This window comes from Coloeus monedula (assembly GCF_965178545.1).
Source record: "Coloeus monedula genome assembly, chromosome: 11".
NCBI lineage: Eukaryota > Metazoa > Chordata > Aves > Passeriformes > Corvidae > Coloeus > Coloeus monedula.
Window position 1 is genome coordinate 6470137 of NC_138791.1, and position 20518 is coordinate 6490654.

Consider the following 20518-nt stretch of genomic DNA (forward strand, 5'->3'; position numbering starts at 1 on the left):
GCCAGCAAGGTCCCCGCAGGGCTCCAGGGCTGGGGTGATGGTGACGTCACCTGGACACCTCGCCACGCTTGCTGGGAGTGGCAGCAGTTGGAAAAGTCCCAGCTGGGTGAAGGGAAACTGAGGCACTGTGCTGGAATAGCACAGGAAAGTGCCCACTGTGCAGGGCTGGGCACGACATCCCTGTCCCCACCATCTCAGCCTACCGTCCTGGGACGGTAAGCACAGGGACGCCATGCCCAGCCGTGTGGGGGCCACCCAGCCCAAAGTCCTGTTGGTGCCTGGACAAAGTCTTACAGCAGAGTAACCCCTGCCGTACCGGTGCCAGCTCCTCTGCTGCCCCACCCGTCTCTTTGCTGTCTCTGTCCCCTTTGCTGCCCACAAAGCTGGGTTGGGCTGGGCTGGCTGCCACTCAGCACTGTGGCACAGCCAGGAGAAGAACGAGTGGTGGTGCTGGAACAGAGCCTGCCAGCATGCCAAAGTACCAGGGCTGGCAGCACGAGGGTTACTGGCAGTGGGACAGAAGGGCATTGCCCGGGCACCCTGCCTGGCACAGCTTCTGCCTACTGCTGGCCTGCCTGCACGGCTCTGGCTTCCTGCTGAACTCACTGCCTGCCTGTGCCAGCTGCCTGCCTGCACCTGCCCTGCCTGCCCTGCTGCTGGCCTGCCTGCACTCGCTGCCAGCCCACCTGCACTCGCTGCCGGCTGGCACCCACTGCCTGCACCTGCCCGCACCCACTTCTGCCCGCACCCACTTCTGCCCGCACTCCTGCCTCCCCACTCACCCTGCACCTGCCTGCAGTCTGCTGCCTGCACCCCTGCCTGCCTGCAGCTCTGCCTCCCCACTGATTCTGGACCTGCCTTCCTGGACTCCTGCACCCGCAGGTATGGACAGTCAGGGGCACGGGGAGAACAAGGCAGGTGTGGCCCCCAAGGCAGCTCGTGTTCCCCCCGCCCCGAGCCCTGCCCGCCGAGGCACGCGTGGCCCCGCTGCCGGCACCACTCGGCACTTGCTATTCTTGGCAGCGGCAGCTGGAAAATGGGAGGCAGCGGAGGAATTTTGTTTGCTCGGGGCTGGGCTCGGGCCAGACATCTGGGCTGCAGCTGAGCGGGGCGCGGGACCGGACCCCCGTACCCCCGGTACGTCCCCGGCATCCCCCGGCACGGCCCCCACACCCGGGCAGGCAAGTGCCTGTCCCGGGGAGGAGGTAGCCCCGCCACCACTGGTGTGCTGAGCGTGGCATCCTCAGCTCTGCCCCGGGGGCAGCGGGTGTCACCGTGGGTATCCCCGTGAGTGTCACCCCGGTGGCAGCACGGCTGTGTGTGTGTTTGTGTGAGTGTCCGTGGGTGCTCGCCCGTGTGCCTGTGTATGTGTGAGGGTGCCCGCGTGTCTGCTGTGAGTGTGTGTCCGCACACACGTGTGCGTGTCCCTGTGCGCGCCCCCGGCCCCGCCCCGCCCCGCCCCGCGGGGCCGCCCCGCTCCCTCCCGGCGGACGCGGCGGGCGGGGCCGGGCCGGGCCGAGCCGAGCCGGGACACAGGTGGGTGCCGGGGGTCGGGGAGCCAGCAGGGTACGCGGGTGGCCGGAGAGTGTCCCAGGATGGGGTCTCTGCGCTGCCGTCTGGGGGGGCTGCCCGTGCTGGTACCGGGGGGCTCGCGGCGGGGTTCGTGTCCCCTCTGGCGCCGGAGGGCTGGCGTCGGGGTTGGCACGGGGAGTTTCGCGGGCTAGATCCTCCAGGGTTGGCACCGAGGGTCTGTGGTGCTGCCGCTGCTGCTCGCCCCCCATCCGGTCCCCCGTGCCAGCCGGGTCAGAGCCACGCGGGTCCGCGCCCGGGGGTCAGCCCTGGCCGCTCGGCGAGTGCGGGGAAACGGGAGGCCCCCGGTGCCCCGGCACGGCCCTGGCTGGCGGCAGCCGTCGGGGCTGCCAGAGCCCGGCGGGTCCCGCGCCTCATCCCGGCGCCTCTGTAAATGCCATTAGCGCTGACCGCCTTCGTGCCGGGACACCGGGCAGCCAGACCCGGCACTGCGCCCAGCCAGGCCCTGCCCGCTGCCTGCCCCGGGCTCATCTCCACCGGCCAGCCTGGAGGGTACTGCCCTGCCCGCAGGAGCCCCAGTCCATGCCATGTATATGTGACCCTCCAGGGCAGCATCCACCAACTCCCAGCTCATGCAGGGCAGCAGAGCCTCGGGGATTGCACCGATCCCCGGGGCTGTGGTGGGGCTTTGGTTGTCACTGGTGTCCTGGTGAGGCCCACAGGGGCTGATGACCGGCATAGCTCAGTTTGTGCTTTGCACAAGGCACTGCAGCATGGCCGGGGGGGCAAGGTGGGATCTCTGTTCTGGCACAGTGCCCTGATAACCATCACCTCCCGGTCCTCAGGGGAGAGCGTGCTGCTGCCAGAGCCGGAGGAGCACTTCCCCTCCTTGTGGTGGGCACCCGTCAGAGTGGTGGACACACCGGCATGGGCCCCTCTGAGTATTGTGGGCACTCACTTAGCCAGAGCCTCCCAAACCCTGCTCCCATGTGTATGGTGGTACAAGAAAGGCCAGGGGCTAATGGTGGGGCTGTAGCAGTGGGGGAAACTGAGGCATGGGACCCCATGACTACCATTAGGAACAGCTTGCCCAGTGCTCAGGAGCCCACTGACTGCCCAGGGTGCCCTATCTGGTTGTCACTACTTGTCCTTGTCCCCATTCCTATAGGACAGCTCTGTGCTTGCAGGCAGGAATGGGCAGAGCCCAGCACCCTCCTGCTGATGGGCTCGGACAGGCATGGGCAGGGCTGGATGCTGCTTGGCTGGGCTGCCTCAGTTTCCCCATGGGCAGGAGCAGGAGGGCTTTTCTCGAAGCCCATTAGGTTTTGGGGCTGGATTAATGGGGGCCTAAAGACAGGGAGGGATGTGGCTGGCTCATGTCCCCTCCTACTGCCAGGTCGAGCCCAATGGGAGATCCCCTCATGCCGTGCCTGGAGTTGCCCTATGCCGATGGTCAGGGCTCTCCAGACACCGTCGGCAGCATCGGGGAGGGATCGCGGTCTGGGGGCTGTGGGGAGGGCGCTGTAACCCGAGCTGAGGTCTTGTTTCTCTGCCCCAGCCGCGGCGCCACCAGCCAGACCCCGGCCATGAGCCGCACGCTGCTCCTGCTCCTGCTCCTGCTGCGCGGCCTCGCCGCCGGCCGCCCCCCACCCGCTGCCACCCCCCGCCTCAAGCTGTCCTTCCCCGGTGAGCATGGGACACGGGCAGGGTGGGGGGGCCTGGGGTCAGGTGTGGGTGCACTGGTTACGTGCCAGCAGCACCCAGCATCGTCCCGAGGGCCGGGAGTATCCTGGGGGGCAGCGTGGTGGGAAGGGTGCAAAACCCCAGCACCGGCACGTCCCCAGCACTGCTGCCGCCCTCCCCGCGGGCTGTCAGGTGTTGGTGCTGCCTGCCATGTTCCTTACCTGATGCCAGCCCCCCCAGGGCCACCTGCCTGCCCTTGGAGCCATGCCTGTGCTTGGGACCTCACTCCCAGCCCCCGGCATGTGCCGGCTCAGGTGCCCCTATCCCTGTGTGCAGCACGGTGGCACTCCCTAGCCACAGCTGTGCCATACCTGGTGGGAATGTCGTGCCAGCCAGAGAGCTGGTGCCATGTCCCGACTGGCCGCTCCTTGGGCTCCAGCACGGCTCAGGGGGCTTTGTCCAGCAGCAGGTCTCAGCAAGAGCTCTCCTCCCAGCCTGACAAAGGGCTGTTTGTTCCCGCCACGGTGGGATTAGCTCCGCGGGGCAGGGAATGGCCACTTCTCCCCTGCTGCCTGAGCCGGGGGAGCGGTGCAGAGATGGGTGCCGAGGGGCATGGGAATCGATGCTGGGTGGTTTGGGGATGAGTCTCAGGGGACACAAGGATGGGTGTGGGGCTGGATGGGGATGAGTGCTGGGCAGGCAAGGGCTTGGTGAACCTGGTCAAGCCAGTGGGACAGGTTTGGGGGAGGGGATGGCATGGCAGGGGGCCGTGGCCTGATCCAGGCTGCCTTGGAGCATGTGTCCAGGGCAGTGGAGATGGACAGGTAGTGGCGGGGCCGGGCTGAGCAGTGCCAGTTGATCCCGGCAGAGCTGCGGGCTCGCCATGGGCTGCGCCTCTTCTCGCTGGAGCGCTCCTGCTGCTACGAGGCCCTGCTGCTGGACGAGGAGCGTGGCCGTCTCTTCGTGGGTGCCAAGAACCACCTCCTCTCTTTGGCCCTGGATGACATCAGCCAGCGGGACAGGAAGGTAACAGGGCAGGGGCAGACATGCTGGCAGGGCAGTCCCGGGTGCACCAGGTGCTGTGAGCATCCCCTTTTCCACCCGCAGATCTACTGGCCGGCTCCTGTGGAGTGGAGGGAAGAATGCAACTGGGCCGGCAAGGACATCACTGTGAGTGATGGGGCGTGTTGTGGGATGCCAGGGCTGTACCAGGGGTCTGCCCCAGCACCACCTCACCCTTCATTCCCTGCATCCCCAGGCTGAATGCATGAACTTTGTGAAGATCCTGCACCCCTACAACCGGACCCACCTGTACGCCTGTGGCACCGGTGCCTTCCACCCAGTCTGTGCCTTCGTCGAGGCTGGCCAGCATGCAGAAGTGAGCCTCCCCTGGCACCACCACAGCCCCCCGCTGCTGCCACCTGCCCACCTCCCATCCTTACCCCTCTCCAGGAGCCTGTTTTCAAGCTGGACTCCCACCACACTGAGGATGGCAAGGGGAAGAGCCCATATGACCCCCGGCATACAGCTGCCTCTGTCCTTGTGGGTAAGGGAATGCTGAGCCTGGTACCAGGTGCAGTGTGGCACAAGGGTGCCGGGGGGTCCCCTATAACGCTTCCCTCGGTGCCTGCCAGGCGAGGAGCTCTACTCTGGGGTGGCCACCGATCTGATGGGCCGTGACTTTACCATCTTCCGCAGCCTGGGCCGGCGTCCCTCCATCCGCACGGAGCAGCATGACTCTCGCTGGCTCAATGGTCAGTGCTGGGGGCTGGGAGGGTTGGGGTGGGGGGGATGGTGCTGGCACCCTGGCACGGCAGTGCTGCTGCCTGGAAGCATGAGGGCAATGACTCCTTCAGGCTCAGATGTACCCTATCCTTCACTGTCTCCAGAGGGTGACTTCAGGGGGTCCTGTGTCCCCTCCAGACCCCTGATGTCTGGTGGAGTCCCATCCACACTCTGCCTCTGCCTTGCAGCTGGGCAGGGTTGGTTCTGCACCCTCCCCTGGGACCCCAACAGGTGCTCCAGGGTCCCTGGGGAGCAGAGCTAGTGGAGACATTGGAAGCATCACCCCTCTATCCCCAGAGCCCAAGTTCGTGGCTGTTTTTTGGGTGCCAGAGAGTGAGGACCCCGATGACGACAAGATCTACTTCTTCTTCCGTGAAACAGCGGTTGAACGGCAGCAGGGGCTGGGCAAGACCAGCTTCGCCCGCATCGGCCAAATCTGCCGGGTGAGAGCATCCACGGGCAGGTGGGCTGGGGACCAGGGTGCCCAGGTGCCACCTGCTGCTGCTGACATTGGTGTCTTCCTTTTCCTGGCAGAACGACATGGGTGGGCAGCGTAGCCTGGTGAACAAGTGGACGACATTCCTGAAGGCTCGGCTCATCTGCGCCGTGCCAGGACCCGACGGGGCAGACACCCACTTTGATGAGCTCCGTGAGTAAATGGGGATGTGACCCCCCAGTGTAGCTGTGGGCAAAACTGGCAGCACTGATTCCTTCCCTGCTTGCAGGGGACGTTTTCCTGCTGCAGACAAGAGACAAGCGAAACCCTCTGGTCTATGCCATCTTCTCCACCTCCAGGTCAAGCCCCCTCCCCAGTAACCTGCACATACCCAGTAGACCCCCCCCTTGCTCCCTCACATATTTCGCCTCTCTCTCCCACCAGCTCTGTTTTCCAAGGCTCAGCTGTCTGTGTCTACACCATGGCCGACATCCGCCGGGCTTTCCTGGGCCCCTTTGCACACAAGGAAGGGCCCAACTACCAGTGGGTGTCATACCAGGGGCGTGTGCCATACCCCCGCCCAGGCATGGTACGTGGTGTAGGGGCATCCCAGCTGGTGCCACCAGTGGGATGCCACTACCTGGAGTTGGGGACAGGGGGTGTGATACCCTGCTTAGCCAGTGCTGTCTCCCTGCAGTGCCCCAGCAAAACCTTCGGCACCTTTGGCTCCACCAAGGACTTCCCAGACGAGGTGATCCAGTTTGCCCGTCACCACCCGCTGATGTACAACCCTGTCTTGCCCCATGGCCAACGCCCCCTCTTCCTGCAAGCCGCCGTGCCCTACACTTTCACCCGCATCGCTGTGGATCGTGTCACCGCTGCTGATGGCCACTATGATGTCCTCTTCATTGGCACAGGCATGTGGTGATGCCAGGGATGGGGCAGTGAGGGAGAGCAGGGGGATGCTGGGGCTGGGACCTGTGGCCTCATCCCTCCCTGCCTGCAGATGTGGGCACAGTGCTGAAGGTGGTCTCAGTGCCCAAGGAGAGCTGGCACCGCATGGAGCCGCTGCTGCTGGAGGAGCTGCAGGTCTTCCAGGTGAGGGTCAGGGCTCCACATCCCACCAGTCAGACTTCCCTGCAGCACCCTGGCACTCCAGCTGCCAGGATGTGGGAGCCAGTAGGCTGCATGCCCAGGTTCCCCCATGCACCCTTAACTCCTGCCCATGCTCTGTCCACAGGATGCCTCCCCCATCACCAGCCTGCAGCTTTCCTCCAAGCGGGTAAGGGAGGACCCCTGGGCATTCCCGTGTCCACCATGGCTCTGCCTAGCCCCATGCCACAGCATGGAGGTACTCAGCTCTGCTCTTCCCGCAGCACCAGCTCTACGCTGGCTCTGCCACAGCGCTGGCCCAGCTGCCCCTGCACCGCTGCAGTGCCTACGGCAAAGCCTGTGCCGAGTGCTGCCTAGCCCGGGACCCGTATTGTGCCTGGGATGGCAACGCCTGCACCCGCTATGTGCCCAACACCAAGAGGTAGGTGACATGCCATGGTGCAGTGCTGGGGCAGCCAGCCAGCCCCGAGGCCAAGGTGAGGAGCACAGGTCACGCCGCTGCAGCCCCTGCTCCTCCGCCACCTTCCCACAGGCGTTTCCGCCGGCAGGATGTCCGCAACGGTGACCCCAACGTGCTTTGCTCGGAAGGTGAGCTGGGACCCAGCCAGAGTCTGGGGACCACCCCTGCCATGGTGGGGGGCTGACAGCCAGGCTGTGTCCCCGCAGATCCCGGGCGAGACAGCGTGCCCCAGAAGCAGCTCTATGGGGTGGAGGGAAGCACTGTCTTTCTGGAGTGCATCCCCAAATCCCTGCAAGCCCGCGTTCTCTGGACATACCAGCGCACCCTGAACGATCCCCAGCGAGAGGTAGGCTCCCCCTGGCCAGGTACCGCCGGTGGGACTGTGCCGTGCCGTGCCGAGCTGACCGCCCATCCCCACGGGTGCTGCAGGTGCAGATGGACGAGCGGGTTGTGCGGACGGAGCGGGGTGTCCTCCTGCGCAGCGTGCAGCGCGCCGACGCCGGCCTCTACCTCTGCCACGCCACCGAGCACGGCTTCACCCAGCCCCTGCTGCGGCTCTCTCTGGAGGTGATCGGCGCCTGGCAGGCCACGGGCGCGGCGCCTGCCGGAGACCCCCAGCTCGCCGCCGGGGTCCCCGGCCGCAAGGTCTGGTACCGGGACTTCCTCCAGCTGGTGGAGCGCCCACCGCTGGGAGCCACGGACAAGGTCTGCCAGAGGCTCTGGAGCCGGGGAAGACCCCCGCCACCGCCCCGCACTGCCGCCGGCCCCCCCGGCCGCGGGCAGGGCGAGGAGCCGCGCAGGGCCCGCCGCCGGCGCACCCACGAGGGGCCGCGGGCCGAGCGGGGCCCCCGCAGCGCATCCCCCTGGTGACCCGAGGGTCGGCCCCGGGCGCCGGGCTCTGCCTAGGAGCGGGGCCGCAGGTGGGGCACAGCCTCGGCCGCCCTGCCGGCAGCGCTGCGTGGGCAGTGGCGGGGGGCTGCAGCTCCGGGGCCGCAGGAGGGCAGCCGGGCTGAGCAGCCCCCCGAGGGGCTGCCGAGTGCCCTTGCCACCGGCTCCAACACCGGTGGGGACCCAGCCGGCTGCCGGCATCGCAGAGTCACCGAAATATTTATTAACGACTGTTACGATGAATGTAAACCTGCAGGGCCAGGCAGTGCCCCCTCAGCGTGGCACTGCGGGAGGACGGCGCAGCAGGGTCACTCTCGGGTCCCAAAAGGGCTACAGGCAGGAGTGGGAGCACGGACGGGCAGGACAGGCACTGGTGGGACACAGGGGCCCAGCAGGAGGAGGGGGGCGCAAAGGGGAGATGTGGGGGGGTGTAAAGGTGGCACCCACCGCCCTGGGTGTAGAACAGTGGCACAGGGGACCTTGTACTAATTGAGCACAATAAAGCAGATTCAGCCGCCCAGGGTCCCGCATCTGACCCAGAGCCCCAGGAAGCACTCGGGGGGCAGCCCAGTGCCCCACAACGTGGACCCCCTCTGGCACCGCAAGCCTAGAGGGGTGGGATGTTCGGCAGCCCTGGAGGGCTGAGGGGAGACAAGACCTGCAGGGACATTGCCAAGGTTGATAGGTTTCCCCCAGGCTTCCAGCTCCCCGTGCGTTCAGCTCCACTGACTTCTGGAAGATGAAAACCAAAACTTACCCAGTGCCAAGCGGCAGCAATTAAAGCAGTGACCGAAGGTGACCTCAGAATCTGCTGCCTCCTGCTGTCTGCGGTGGCATCAGGACTGGCCACATCCCAAAGCTCTGGTGACACCATGCCACCAGTACAAACCATGTCCCAGCACTGGCTGCACCCCAGCCCTGACACTTGAGCCCCCGGTGTGGGCACAGGCAGGTACTGGTGCAGGCAGGAGCAGGCAGAGAAAGGAGCTGATTTTTTCTCCTGAGGTCCAGCTGGCAGCAGGCTGGCATCCCTGATGCCACCAGGCACCCTGGGCACAGGGAGCACTGCTTTACTGCACCTGTGTCCCTGTGCCATCCCAGCATCTTGTGGTATTGAGGTCCCCCCTCATCCCAAAGGGTTGGTGACCCCAACCCCTTGACCATCCCATGTGACACCTGGCACTGTCCCCAACAGAGCAAGCAGCACAAGGATCTACCAAATATTTATTTCCAGCATCACAGGGGGGTATACAGGGGCATGGGCTCGTGCTGAGGGCAATGCTCAGGAGGGCAAGCAGGCAGGGAACTAGGGGTGCTGGGGGCCTGCACCCCCCCGGAGCCGCAGGAGCATGTAGATTATGGTCATGGGCTTGACATCATAGTGTGCCAGCGTGTGCCGGTCCTCCAGCTCCCTGGAGCCATAGGTCAGGCGTTGCTCATTCGCAGAAGGCCCCTGGCGGGCCTGGATCTGCTCCTTCAGCTGTCGGACAGTGTCAGTGGGCAGCACCGTGTAGGTGGTGGTCCGATTCTTATCATCCTTGACAAAGATCTCCATCGTCGGGGGCTCAGTCTGGAGCAGCACCAGCGTGGTGTTGTAGAAGATGCCATGCATGGCCAGGGTCTCGGAGTCCTGGAGGATGATGTTGCTCCTGCCTGACTCCTGCTGCGCCAGGCGCTGGCTGTATAATGGGATGCCCCAATTCTGCTGGATCATTTCCTTCAGCTGCCTGATGGTGGTGTAGGGGCTGACTAGCTTCTTCAGTTTGGTGCCCGACAGCTGTACCACCTCAACGGTCACGGACCGGGCTGGCTGCAGGGACAGGAGAGCGGGTGGGCAAAGACAGCAGGGGCAGGGGTGGGGGACCATGATGCTCACAGGCTCAGGCAGCCTTACCTGCACATCCCAGGGCTGGACGTTTTTAAGACAGGGCAGTGAGCGGCAGTAGAAGGCAGCTGCATGCGCCATCAAGTTCCAGTTCTTGTTTTGGCCCAGGATCCCCGTGGGGTCAGCAGGGTCCAGGATGACAGGGCTGCAAACACAGAGAGTGGGCATTGGTGTCAGCCCTGGGCAGTGCCATGGGGCCAGTGGGCGCAGTCCTACCGGGCACGGTCCTCACCGGGGACTGCACAGCAACCCCTTGACATGGTCACCAATCTCTCTGTGCTGGAGCGAGTAGTACTTCTCCCAGTAGATGCAGATCTCCTGGTGCCGGCACAGCAGTTCCAGCACTGTGCGGAAGCCCTGAGCCATGACAAAGGACTCGCAGGAGCCTGTGGCCTCCTCCCAGGCATAGATGGTCAGCAGCTCCAGGGCATACTTAGGGGGCAGGTGCGCATTGGGATACTGTGGATTCAGCAGCTGGGGAGAAGACAGAGATGGGGGTGAGAGCTGGCTGGGAGGGGTGTCTAGTGGGAACTGGGAAAGCTGGGCAGCCCCTCACCTCCTTGTACCAGTACTTGACCAGGCGCAGGAGGTTCTTCAGCTTGGCGGGGTGACGCTTCACAAACATCTTCTGCAGCTCAGTGAAGCAGGGGGAAAACTCCCCAGGCTGGCTGGAGGCACGCAGGAGCCTCACGTACACTTCTGCATTCGGTGGGGCATCCTCAGTCACCTGCCCTGTGGGGTGAGAAGGAGGGTGAGAGCCATCCCAGCACTGACACCACTGCCTGTCCCTGTGCCAGTCTGCAGCCCTTACCCAAAGCATCATAGGCAGGCAGGATGTCCATATCAATGGACTCTCCAGTCACCTTGGAGGTCAGAGTAAGGCCGAGGGAGCGCGGTGTGTTGTCAGGACCCTTGTACTTGGGTTCACTGATGTACACATTGAACTGCAAGCTCTCCCTGCAGGCCTTCAGCCTTTTCATGATCAAATCCAGGATAAACTTTCTGTTCTTCTTCTGCTCCTGGTAGCTGTGTAAGCAGCTGAGGAAGAGCACCACATCCGCATCAGAGTTTTTCTTCAGAGCTGTACCCTTTCCTGCTGAGCCACCCTGCAGAGAGAGACCCTGCTTGTTCAGCACCGCTGCTGGCACCAGGATCAGCTGCCACCACTCCTGGAGCTGGCAAGGGAAACTGAGGCAGGGCAGGAGCTGGAGCATGGGACAGTGGGAAGGATGGCAGCAGGGGTGTCAGCTGGCCCCCAAGCTGGGCAGCACTCACCTTGACGGTCTTTTGGACGTGGATTTCATCCCCAAAGCAGTTCCTCTTCAGGAATTCACAGATTTGCCCCACTGCCTCCTTCACCTGCATGGAGAAAGCTGTGCTGGGCTGCAGGGTCTCCGCGATCCAGCCATCCAGGTTCCTGGTGGTTACTGTTCGCAGTCCGTTCGTGGATGCCACCTCGTCCACATCCATGCTGACAGCTGTGCCACTCCCGTTGCCCTTTTCTGACTTGCTACCTCCTACCTCTACTCCTGCCTGCAACACTGCGCAGCCTGCTGCTCTCTGCAGCAGCATTTAAACCTTCCCGGGCCACCGCCCCTGTGCGTCACCGCTGGAAACTTAAGGTGGCCCCGAGTCGTTCCCGCGGACCCCTCGGGTGTCTCCAGTGCCACCACTGCGGGGGCTGGGAAGGGGACAGGAGTGGCTGCGCGGCACCCTGGCACCTAGCTCGGGTGGTGGTGGCAGGGAGACAGCTGCCTGCAGGCTGGCTCTGGGGTGCTGAAGACCTCATAGCCCAGGTGCCTGCGGTGACACAGGGTCTCCCCTGGGTGCCCTGCTGGACAAAGGCAGAGCCCCACCGCAGGGATCCGGCACCAGTTCCATGCTGGCGGCTCAAGTGTCCGGGCTGGGGCACAGCCAGTGCTGGGACATGGCTCATGCTGTGGCATGGGGTCAGCAGGGGCAATGGGATGTGGCCAGTGCCACCAGCTACCCTCGTGTCACCACGGGCAATAGAATGGGGCTGTCACCAGTGTCAGCAAATGCCCTGGCATTACTGTAGGCAATGAGATGCAGACATAGCCAGTGTCACCGGGGGTCCTGGTGTCAACCCCATCAGTGGGACACGGCTGATGCCAGCATCACCAGGGAGGCTGATGCCCTCCCTTGCAGTGGGATGCAGCCGGTGCCAGGATCAGCAGAGTCCCCGGTGCCCCTTGATCCATGGCGCAGGAAGCAGCAAGTAGTACGGGTAGGATGATGCTGCCCGTGCTACCTTAAACTGGGAGTTTCAGTTTCTCTTCCTGACGCAATTTCGGTTTCTGACTGCCAAGCTGGAAACGAAAGTGGAAAGGAACCCGCGACTGCCCTTCTGGCCCAAATAAACTGGGAAGAGCCAAATAACAGAAACTCACACCCGTGAACTCGGGGCAGGGTCAGGCACTGCCAGGAGGATGGGCAGGGGCTGTAGGCAGAGGGGGAGTGTGCTCCTGGGAGCAGGGACTGGCAAGAATGGGAAGAGGAACAAGATAGGGAATAGGGGCAGGAGCAAAAAGGGGCAGGGAGTCAGCGCATGGGCAGGAGACAGGCAGAGGCTGGGATGAGGAGGGAGGAAGGGAGGGGCAGGGACAGGGACAAGGACAAGGATGGGGCAGGGAAAGGTCAGCAGCAGGGGCAGGGATATGAGTAAGATGGAGATAGGGTCCAGCTGGGGTCAGGCACAATGATAGGGGTACAGATAGGGCAGAGGAGAGATGGGCAGGGACAGGGATATAATCAGGAGCAGGGACAAGGACAAAAGTAGAGATAGTGGCGGCAGCAGCAAATGGCCAGGTCAGGGATACGGGCAGGAGCGGGGATAGGTGTCCCCTTAGTGTTGGGTGACAACAAGGCAGGAATACAGGCAGGGATATTAGGGAGAGAGGCAGGGAGAGGACTAGCAATGGGGACAGGGTTACAGGCAGGGGCAGAGCTGTGGGCAGGGACAGGTGTCATGGGCATTTCACACCTGGCCCATGCAGCCTGAGGAGTAATACCAGGACACCAAGATGAGCATGACAGTAGATATCCTTTATTCACACCCAGGGGTTGTCCCAGCCAAATTGAAGCACCCCAAATGTGGTTCACATGTGGCTCTCGCCCCCTTCAAGTGCTGGGGTACAGCAGGGCTCCACCAATTCCCTACTGTCCCCATGGCTTCGCAAAGCCACTGCAATTCTATGGCTTTGGCATCCCTCTTTCCTGTGAGGCCAGATGATGGGAGGGTCTCAGGGAGGTCTCTTCTTCTCTTCTCTTCTCTTCTCTTCTCTTCTCTTCTCTTCTCTTCTCTTCTCTTCTCTTCTCTTCTCTTCTCTTCTCTTCTCTTCTCTTCTCTTCTCTTCTCTTCTCTTTTCTCTTCTCTTCCCTTCTCTTCTCCTTCTCTTCTCCTTCTCTTCTCCTTCTCTTCTCCTTCTCTTCTCCTTCTCTTCTCCTTCTCTTCTCCTTCTCTTCTCCTTCTCTTCTCCTTCTCTTCTCCTTCTCTTCTCCTTCTCTTCCTGCCAACCCAGCCATAGCTATGCAGTATACAATGTAACAGGGGTTGTATAGATCTTAATAAAGGTCATACCATACTAGGAAGAGTAATTGGTACATTACTTAAGGAAGGAGATTTTCCTAATGAGATGCAGGCAGAGGCAGGGACTGAAGAAGGGATACGGGCAGGGATAGTAAGGAGCCAGGGGTGAAGACAGAGCCAGGATAGGGAGAGGGGCAGGGATGTGCAGAAAACCACGTTAGGAAAAGCCAGTGTCCATAAAGGAGACAGAGGAGCCCTGCAACTTTATTCAAATAGACGGAGACAGTCCACTGGGCTATACCCCTACCGGGTTTCTCTCTCGGGGTTTCAGACGACGCAGACTCCTTTTATCCTAAACTCCCGCCTGCATGTTGCCGTCTTCCTTTCCCCATTGGCTGAGGCCCTAGGAAGGTACAGCCTTCTCGAACCGCCTACCGCACGTTCCGCTCTTGAACCTGTCATTTTCCCCTGAAGTTCCGAAGTTTAGCCTGAGTTCTGCATTAGACTTTGTGCGGACCCACTTGTCTACTACCCCAAAGTTCAGGAGTCCAGACTGTCTGGGTTCTGTACCAAACCTGTGTGGCTTGAGGTTGGTAGAAACACTAAGACCCATTTCAAAGACATTAACACCCATTTCTCCTAAAGACCCACACCCATCGAATTGTTTGTAAAGGTACCAGTACACATCTTTACCATCAGGAACCAGGCATGAAGATAGCGTGAGGACAGGGAGAGGGGCAGGGATACTGAGGGACCAGGGATGAAGACAGCGCCTGGACAGAGAGAGGGTCAGAGAGAGGGTCAGAGAGAGGGTCAGGGCACGGGCACGGGCACGGACACGGACACGGACACGGACACGGACACGGGCACGGACACGGACACGGGCACGGGCACGGGCACGGGCACGGACACGGACACGGACACGGGCACGGACACGGGCACGGACACGGACACGGACACGGACACAGGGCTCGCGCGCGTCCGGAGGCGCACGCGCGGATGGCGGGGGGCGCTCCCAGGGGGCCGCGCGGCGGGGGCGGGGCGGGGGCCGGGCCCTCCCGGCGGGGGCGGGGCGCGGGGTCCGCGCGTGCCGGCCATGCCGCGCTCCCGCCGCGCCGCGCGCCGTGAGTGGAAGGGGGGGGACCCGCGTGAGGGGACCGGGGGGGGGGACGACACACCGGGGCCGCGTGTGACATGGGCGGGGTGACAGCGCCGAGGTGACAGCGCCGGGCTCACACGGGTTTGCTCCGCACCCCCGCAGGCGGCACCGGCAGCGCCCGGGCGAGCTCGCCCGGTAGCGAGGAGGAGGCCGGCAGCGAGGTGCTGAGCCACTGCAGCAGTGCCAGTGAGAGCGTCAGCCCCGCCGACGAGGGACCAGGTGAGCCACGCGGACCCCATGGTGACCCCCAGGTGGGTCGCGGTGACCCCCACACGCGGGCTCCCCGGCTTCACGTGGTGCCGCCCGCGCAGGGAGCGAGGCGGCGAGTGAGCAAGGCCAGGAGGAGGAGGTAGAGGACAGGCTGAAAGAGCACATGGACAACCTCCTGGACAAGAGGTGAGGAGCGGCTGTCACCGCCGTGGGTGCTCCTGGCACGCTGCCCGCCCCTGCCAGCACTGCCAGCCAGGGGCAGGGACGTGCCCCGTCCCGGGACACCCCAACCCGTGACGTCCCGCGGTCTCCCGTAGCGCCAAGGCGCGGCAGGCGGCACTGCAGAGCCTGCGCCTGGCCCTGTCCTCCAAAACCCTGTCCGAGTTCCTGCTGGAGCGCCGCCTCACGCTCACCGACTCCCTGGAGAAGTGTCTCAAGAAAGGTCAGGGTACGGGCGGGCGGCGGCGGCGGCGGGGCCGGTGACCCGTGTCTGAGGGAGGTCTCTCGTGCTGCCCACAGGTAAAGGCGAGGAGCAGGCGCTGGCGGGCACCGTCCTCACCCTCCTGTGCCTCCAGATGGGCTCTGGCCCGGAGGGAGAAGAGGTGTTCCGTAGCCTGAAGCCCCTGCTCATCAGCGTCCTGACAGACAGCACAGCCAGCCCCAGCGCCCGGCAGAGCGTAAGGCCTGGCCCCTTTCCTCCTGGGGACATCTCCGGGGTGGGGAGAACCCAGGCAATACCTTTGGGGGCCCCCGCAGTCCCAGAAGGGCAACAGGATTGGGTGCTATGGAGTGTGGTGGCACAAAGCAGGGACACCCCAACCCGGCTGTCCCTTGGCTGGGTGCTGGATCAGACCCAGCATGATCCACCGGGGCCTGATCTGACTGCGTTTCCCTCACTTCTCTTGCCAGTGTGCCACAGCCCTGGGCATGTGCTGCTATATTGCTGCTGCTGACCTTGAGGTAACTGCGCCTGGGTGTCATCCGTACCCCTACAGGAGGGCACCCAGGGGTTGCTGTGCCACCTGCCCTCAGCCCACAGTGCCAGGGCAGCCTGGAGCTGAGCTGGGGTAGGGGTACAGGGACATCAGTGACAGCCCAGGCCCCTTCCCTGGGCGGTGTGGAGCTGAGCTGGGAGGAGGCCTGCGTTGCAGAGATGGGGTGTTGTGGGTGGAGTAGCCTCTCCTGCCCCAAGGGACTCCTGGCACCCCTTGGCATGGTGGGTTGCCTTTGGTCCCCAGTGCACAGCTCACCATGGCATCTTTATGGCAGCTGTGGTCTGACTGGCAGGTTTCTCGCCTCCAGGACCTGGTTTCATGCCTGTCCTGCTTGGAGGGCATCTTTAGCCCCCCCAGCACAGGTGAAGGGGGCTCAGCACCTGCTCAGCATGGGCCTCTGCACTGCAGCGCACTCCAGTCATGGTCCCTGCTCCTCACCATCTGCCCCCCCTCCCACCTCAGGAGCATTTTGGACAAGTGAGTGGGGTGTGGGGTGAGTGGAGGCTGGTGTGGGGCAGCCAGCTGTGGAGCAGGGAGCCCCTGGGGCAGTGCTTGGCCTCCCTGACTGCCCTCGTGCCTGCCTGTCCCAGTCGCTGGCTGCAGCTGCCCCCACTGCTGACCAGCAGCAGCGTTGCCCTGCGCATCCTGGCCGGGGAAACCATTGCGCTGCTCTTCGAGCTGGCCCAGGACCTGGAGGTAAGGGGGGGTGCTGTGGCACTGGAGCAGTGGGTGAGCAGTAACCAGGCAGCAGGGAGGGAGCTGCTTGACACCCTGCCCATGCCCTGGCTGAGCTGGCATTGACTGGTGTCACCAGCAGGCACCCAGGCAGAGGGGCTGGCCACAGTGATCCCCCAGCCCTGTCCTGGCTATGGCAGTGGGCAGTGCCATGGACTTCCCTCTAAATCCCCTGCTTTTTGGCAGGAGGACTTGTGCCACCAAGATACAGAGTTCCTGTGTGCCCAACTCAAGGTCCTGGCTACTGAGAGCAACAAGTACCGAGCCAAGACGGACCGACGGAAGCAGCGATCCATCTTCCGGGATATCCTGCGTTTCATTGAGGTCCTGGAGCCTGGTGCCGCCCTGCCCTGCCACTGTGTGGCTGCTTCCCAGCTGCCTGGCCATTCCTCTCTGTGGAGAGCCAGGGGCCACATAGGTCTAGTGCCCAGATTATTGCTGATGTCCCTCTCTCTGCTCAGACTGGGGAATACCAGGAGGAGACCATCCGATTTGGCCTGGAGTGCATGTACCTGGACAGCTGGGCCCGCCAGCGCACCTACCAAGCCTTTAAGGAGTTGCTGGGCTCCGGCATCCGCCACCACCTCCAGGTAGGGGCTGGGCAGATGCACCAGGGAGTGCTGAGCTGGTGCTGGTGGGTGTTGACAAACCCCTACTCCCACAGAACAATGAGCTGCTACGGGAGATCTTTGGCCTTGGGCCCCCCTTGGTGCTGGATGCGGCTGCTCTGAAAGCCAGCAAGGTCTCCCGCTTTGAGAAGGTGGGTGCCACCTCCCAGATATGTGCCCACAGTCCCCTCCTCTGCCACCATGGGCTCCAGCTGAGTGCCTGAGTGTGGTGGGCAATGGGGGGGTTGGCAGAGGGGCATCTCTAACCTATCTCTCCTTCCCTGTCCTTCTAGCACCTCTACAACTCGGCTGCCTTCAAAGCCCGCACGAAAGCCCGGAGCCGCGTGCGCGACAAGCGGGCGGATGTGCTGTGATGGGCAGAGGGGGGCAGAGCCCCCAGCCCACCTGGACTGCAGACCCAGCACTGTGAGGGGCAGGTGCCCCCAGCCCTCGGGCTTTTATTCATGTACAGCAGAGTATTTAATTCCTGGAGCTGCCCCTCTGAGGGCTGCCCCCTCTTTTATTTTTTTAACCAAAAATTAGGAAGGATGAAAGAAGAGCAGGGGGAGGTGCTGCCATGTGCCTGCTCTGTGGCTGGGGATCCATGTGGCACAGTGGGAGGGGGTCTCACCCAAGCTCCTGAAGCCCCTTTCAGAGGCAGGGCTTGTGTACCCCCTCCCCAGTCCTGCAGGGGCACCAGGGTGGCCTGGCACAGCCTGAAGGTTGGGTGGGAGGGCAGAGCCGTGCAGGGCTGCGGAGCAGCTGGTCATGGTGTCTGTGCTTGTGGCAGGCGTGTTCTCCCTGCCCTGCCATGCTGGGTACAGCCCCTGCCTCCCCAGCCAGCCTGGCACCAGCGATGGTGGCAGAGCGGTGTGGAGTGGCGAGCTCTGCCCAGCCCTGCCAGCTGCCCACTCTCAGCCCTTTTCCAGCCAAATGCTTTATATGAAATAGTAATCTTGTGGGAAATGAATCATGGGAGGGGGGCCACTGCCCAGGTGGGCATGGGCCATGCCAGTTGGCAGTGCCTGCCACCCTGGGAATGTTATCTATCATGGTGATTTTCTAAGACTTTGATTGTAAGAGGTAATTAAAAGGCTAATTCAAGTATGCCTTCTGCCTTGTTAAGAGGAAGGGCTGTCACTGGGGCGGATGCAGGTCCTTACAGCCCACTCTCTTTCTCTCATAGTCTGGGACAGGGGCCGGGATTGCCCCTGTGCCCCGATGGGCAATGCTGCCAGGTCTCAGTGGGTGAGGCTGCCTGCTCCCCCCTCCTGCCCTTCGGTGCCCCTTCCCGTGGTGGCCCGGAGCCCGTGGTGGGGCCAGGGGCAGCTCAGCGGTGCCCGCCAGGCTGGGCACTGGCGTTGAGGCGAGCCCAGAGCTGCCTGCTGGCTGTCCGCAGCTGGTGCACGGCGTCCTCCTGGCTCTCCAGCCACTGGGCCAGCGCCCGCACCGACTGGCTCTGCAGGACTGCGGGGAGAGGATGGGGACATGCTGGAGGTAGGCAGCCTGGCCCCCCACAGTTCCCCGTCTTCCCATCCTGCCCAGTGCCACGTACCACTCAGGTAGATGGCCAGTGTGGCCAGGACCAGGCTCGACAGTGCCAGGAGCGCCAGCAGGGCCAGCAGCAGGGGGTGGCCAGGGCCGAGGCAGGGGCAGGGGCTGGCGGGGGGCACGGGGCGCAGGGTGGGCAGGAGCTGCGGGGGCACGGGGGATACGGGCCGAGGCGGGGGCCGGCGCAGGCCGCTGGAGGGAGCCGGGCCGTTGCCTGCAGGCAGGGGAGAGAAGGGGTCAGAGCCTGGCCACGGGCACAGCCGGGGCTAGCACAGCCCCCCTGCAGTGCTCTCACCCTCTGTGCCCTTGTGGCCGCCCGAGGCCCAGTGCAGGTCGCTGATGGACTCCACGGGGCGCAGGCTGATGGCTCCGGACTCGCTGTTGTCAGGGTCCCCTGGCTCTGCCGGCATGGCACCCTCGGCCCTTCCCATGCTGTCTGCTGGAGCGGAGGCAAAGGGTCAGCCCGTGCCCTGCCCACAGCCCTACCTGCCGCGGGCACCCCTGTGGGACCAGAGCCCTGCAAGGGGGATCCAGCCTTGGCAGCCCGGTGCTGCACCAGGGCGGGCAGCCAAGGCTGGTGTTCCCTTGGCACAGCCCTGCAGCCACAGTGGGCAAGCACTGGCTGTGCCCCCCTGGCCCCACCGCTGTCATCGGAGCAGTCAGCGGGTGCCTGGTGGCCACGATCCCGGAGCCTTGTTAGTGGGACTGGAATCTGGCCCTGGCTTGGGGGCAGGAATGTGCCACCCCCCAGCCAGGATAGCCCAGGCACTGTGGGACCGGCTGGGCCTCCAAGGGCCAGCTGGAAGCTGGTGGGCAGGTGCAGGGCAGTGCCAGTGTGTGGTGTGGCCTGGCTCGCCCCGCAGGTACTCTGCTGCTTGGGGGTGCACAGATGGAGATGTGGGGTGAATGCTGTGCCATGGGGGCCTGGTGCCCATTGCCCTAGTGGGCACATCACACAGGACTGAGGGGGCTTTTTGGAAGTAGGCATTGCTCCAGCACTGTTTTGGGAAGCAACCATGCCTGCACTGGGGTAGAGGGAAAAGATTATTTCCTAGGTGTTTGTGTATTTTTGAGCAGTGGGCAGGGCCCACGGACTGTGCCCTTGGCAGAGCAGGGCAGGCTGGCACCGTGCCCACTCCCAATCCCTCCCAGGGTCAGTGGCGTGTCACAGGGCAGCGTGGCGCCGTGCTGCTGCTGTCCTGACTGTGTGTCACCCACGGGGCTGGCAGGCGTCAGGGCATGGGGGCCTCAGCTGGTACCCAGGGTCCCCTCAGACCCTCCCCATGGCCCTACCCTTGGCCGGGGGCTGCCCCATAGGTACGCACATCACCCCTGCACCCACTTCCCCCTGGTGGGGGGCACAGCTTGTCGCGTACAGTTGGTGCAGGGGGCTCTGCCAGCACGCTGCCTGCATCCTCCCCAAACCCTGCTGCCCTACACCTGCAGCCCTCCAGGACCCCCTTCTTCCCTGGGCAGGCATCTCTGCCCACAGCCCCCATGGCAGAGGGCACCATCTGTCCACTCCTTCCATCCCAGCCCCACAGTCTCATGCCGCCCGGTGTTCCCTGGGGTGCCAGGGCCCCCACCAGCCCCAGGCCCACTCCCCAGTGTACCTTCTGCAGCTTCCCTGGGCATGGCTCCCTGTGCCCGGGCAGTGTGAGCGGGCAGTGAGGTGGTGCAGGGCCCCCAGGAGCTGGGCACTGGGTTCCCGGTGCGCCAACTGCGCTGCTTAAAATAGGACAGTGAGAAACACAGTTGGGGGGCGATAAAAATAGCTGTGGGGAGGGGGGCCTGGTGGCATGGTCAGGGCTGCTGGCAGCACAGTGGCAGTGGCAAAGGGACAGCAGGTTGTGGCAATGCCCCATACCCCCTTTCCCAGGATAAAGGGGCTGTCAGCTGATGAGATCAGGACAGAGCCCATGCAGGAAAA

The 20518-nt window shown here is 63.7% G+C and overlaps 4 protein-coding genes across 5 annotated transcripts; 2 read left to right on the forward strand and 2 right to left on the reverse strand.

Moving 5' to 3' along the window:
• Positions 1–2951: 2951 nt before the first annotated feature.
• On the forward strand, positions 2952–7877 carry SEMA3B (semaphorin 3B; the record flags this gene model as incomplete). Its single annotated transcript, XM_082288783.1, has 18 exons — positions 2952–3028; positions 3089–3216; positions 4082–4239; positions 4321–4383; positions 4472–4591; positions 4666–4759; positions 4848–4967; positions 5296–5441; positions 5533–5647; positions 5724–5793; positions 5879–6023; positions 6132–6351; positions 6441–6532; positions 6675–6716; positions 6811–6968; positions 7080–7135; positions 7214–7353; positions 7437–7877. The coding sequence occupies 18 exons, from the start codon at positions 2952–2954 to the stop codon at positions 7875–7877; spliced, it is 2385 nt and encodes a 794-aa protein (XP_082144909.1).
• A 1324-nt stretch (positions 7878–9201) lies between these two features.
• Positions 9202–11250, reverse strand: LOC309577248 (2'-5'-oligoadenylate synthase 1-like; the record flags this gene model as incomplete). Its single annotated transcript, XM_082289127.1, has 6 exons — positions 9202–9705; positions 9790–9925; positions 10013–10254; positions 10337–10512; positions 10592–10886; positions 11056–11250. The coding sequence occupies 6 exons, from the start codon at positions 11248–11250 to the stop codon at positions 9202–9204; spliced, it is 1548 nt and encodes a 515-aa protein (XP_082145253.1).
• A 3176-nt stretch (positions 11251–14426) lies between these two features.
• On the forward strand, positions 14427–18144 carry IFRD2 (interferon related developmental regulator 2; the record flags this gene model as incomplete). 2 transcript variants are annotated; one of them, XM_082289030.1, is made up of 12 exons in its annotated part: positions 14427–14454; positions 14592–14708; positions 14801–14885; positions 15017–15141; positions 15219–15376; positions 15609–15659; positions 16002–16171; positions 16285–16390; positions 16616–16753; positions 16891–17019; positions 17094–17189; positions 17331–18144. In XM_082289030.1, the coding sequence occupies 12 exons, from the start codon at positions 14427–14429 to the stop codon at positions 17409–17411; spliced, it is 1284 nt and encodes a 427-aa protein (XP_082145156.1). In that variant the 3' UTR covers positions 17412–18144. The 2 variants fall into 2 exon arrangements, with proteins under 2 accessions (XP_082145156.1, XP_082145157.1); XM_082289031.1 differs by lacking the exons at positions 14427–14454; positions 14592–14708 and having other exon boundaries at positions 14730–14885; positions 15987–16171.
• A 223-nt stretch (positions 18145–18367) lies between these two features.
• Positions 18368–20223, reverse strand: LSMEM2 (leucine rich single-pass membrane protein 2; the record flags this gene model as incomplete). Its single annotated transcript, XM_082288563.1, has 4 exons — positions 18368–18504; positions 18593–18802; positions 18884–19024; positions 20202–20223. 4 exons carry the CDS (start codon positions 20221–20223, stop codon positions 18368–18370), a joined length of 510 nt encoding a protein of 169 aa, XP_082144689.1.
• Positions 20224–20518: the final 295 nt, after the last annotated feature.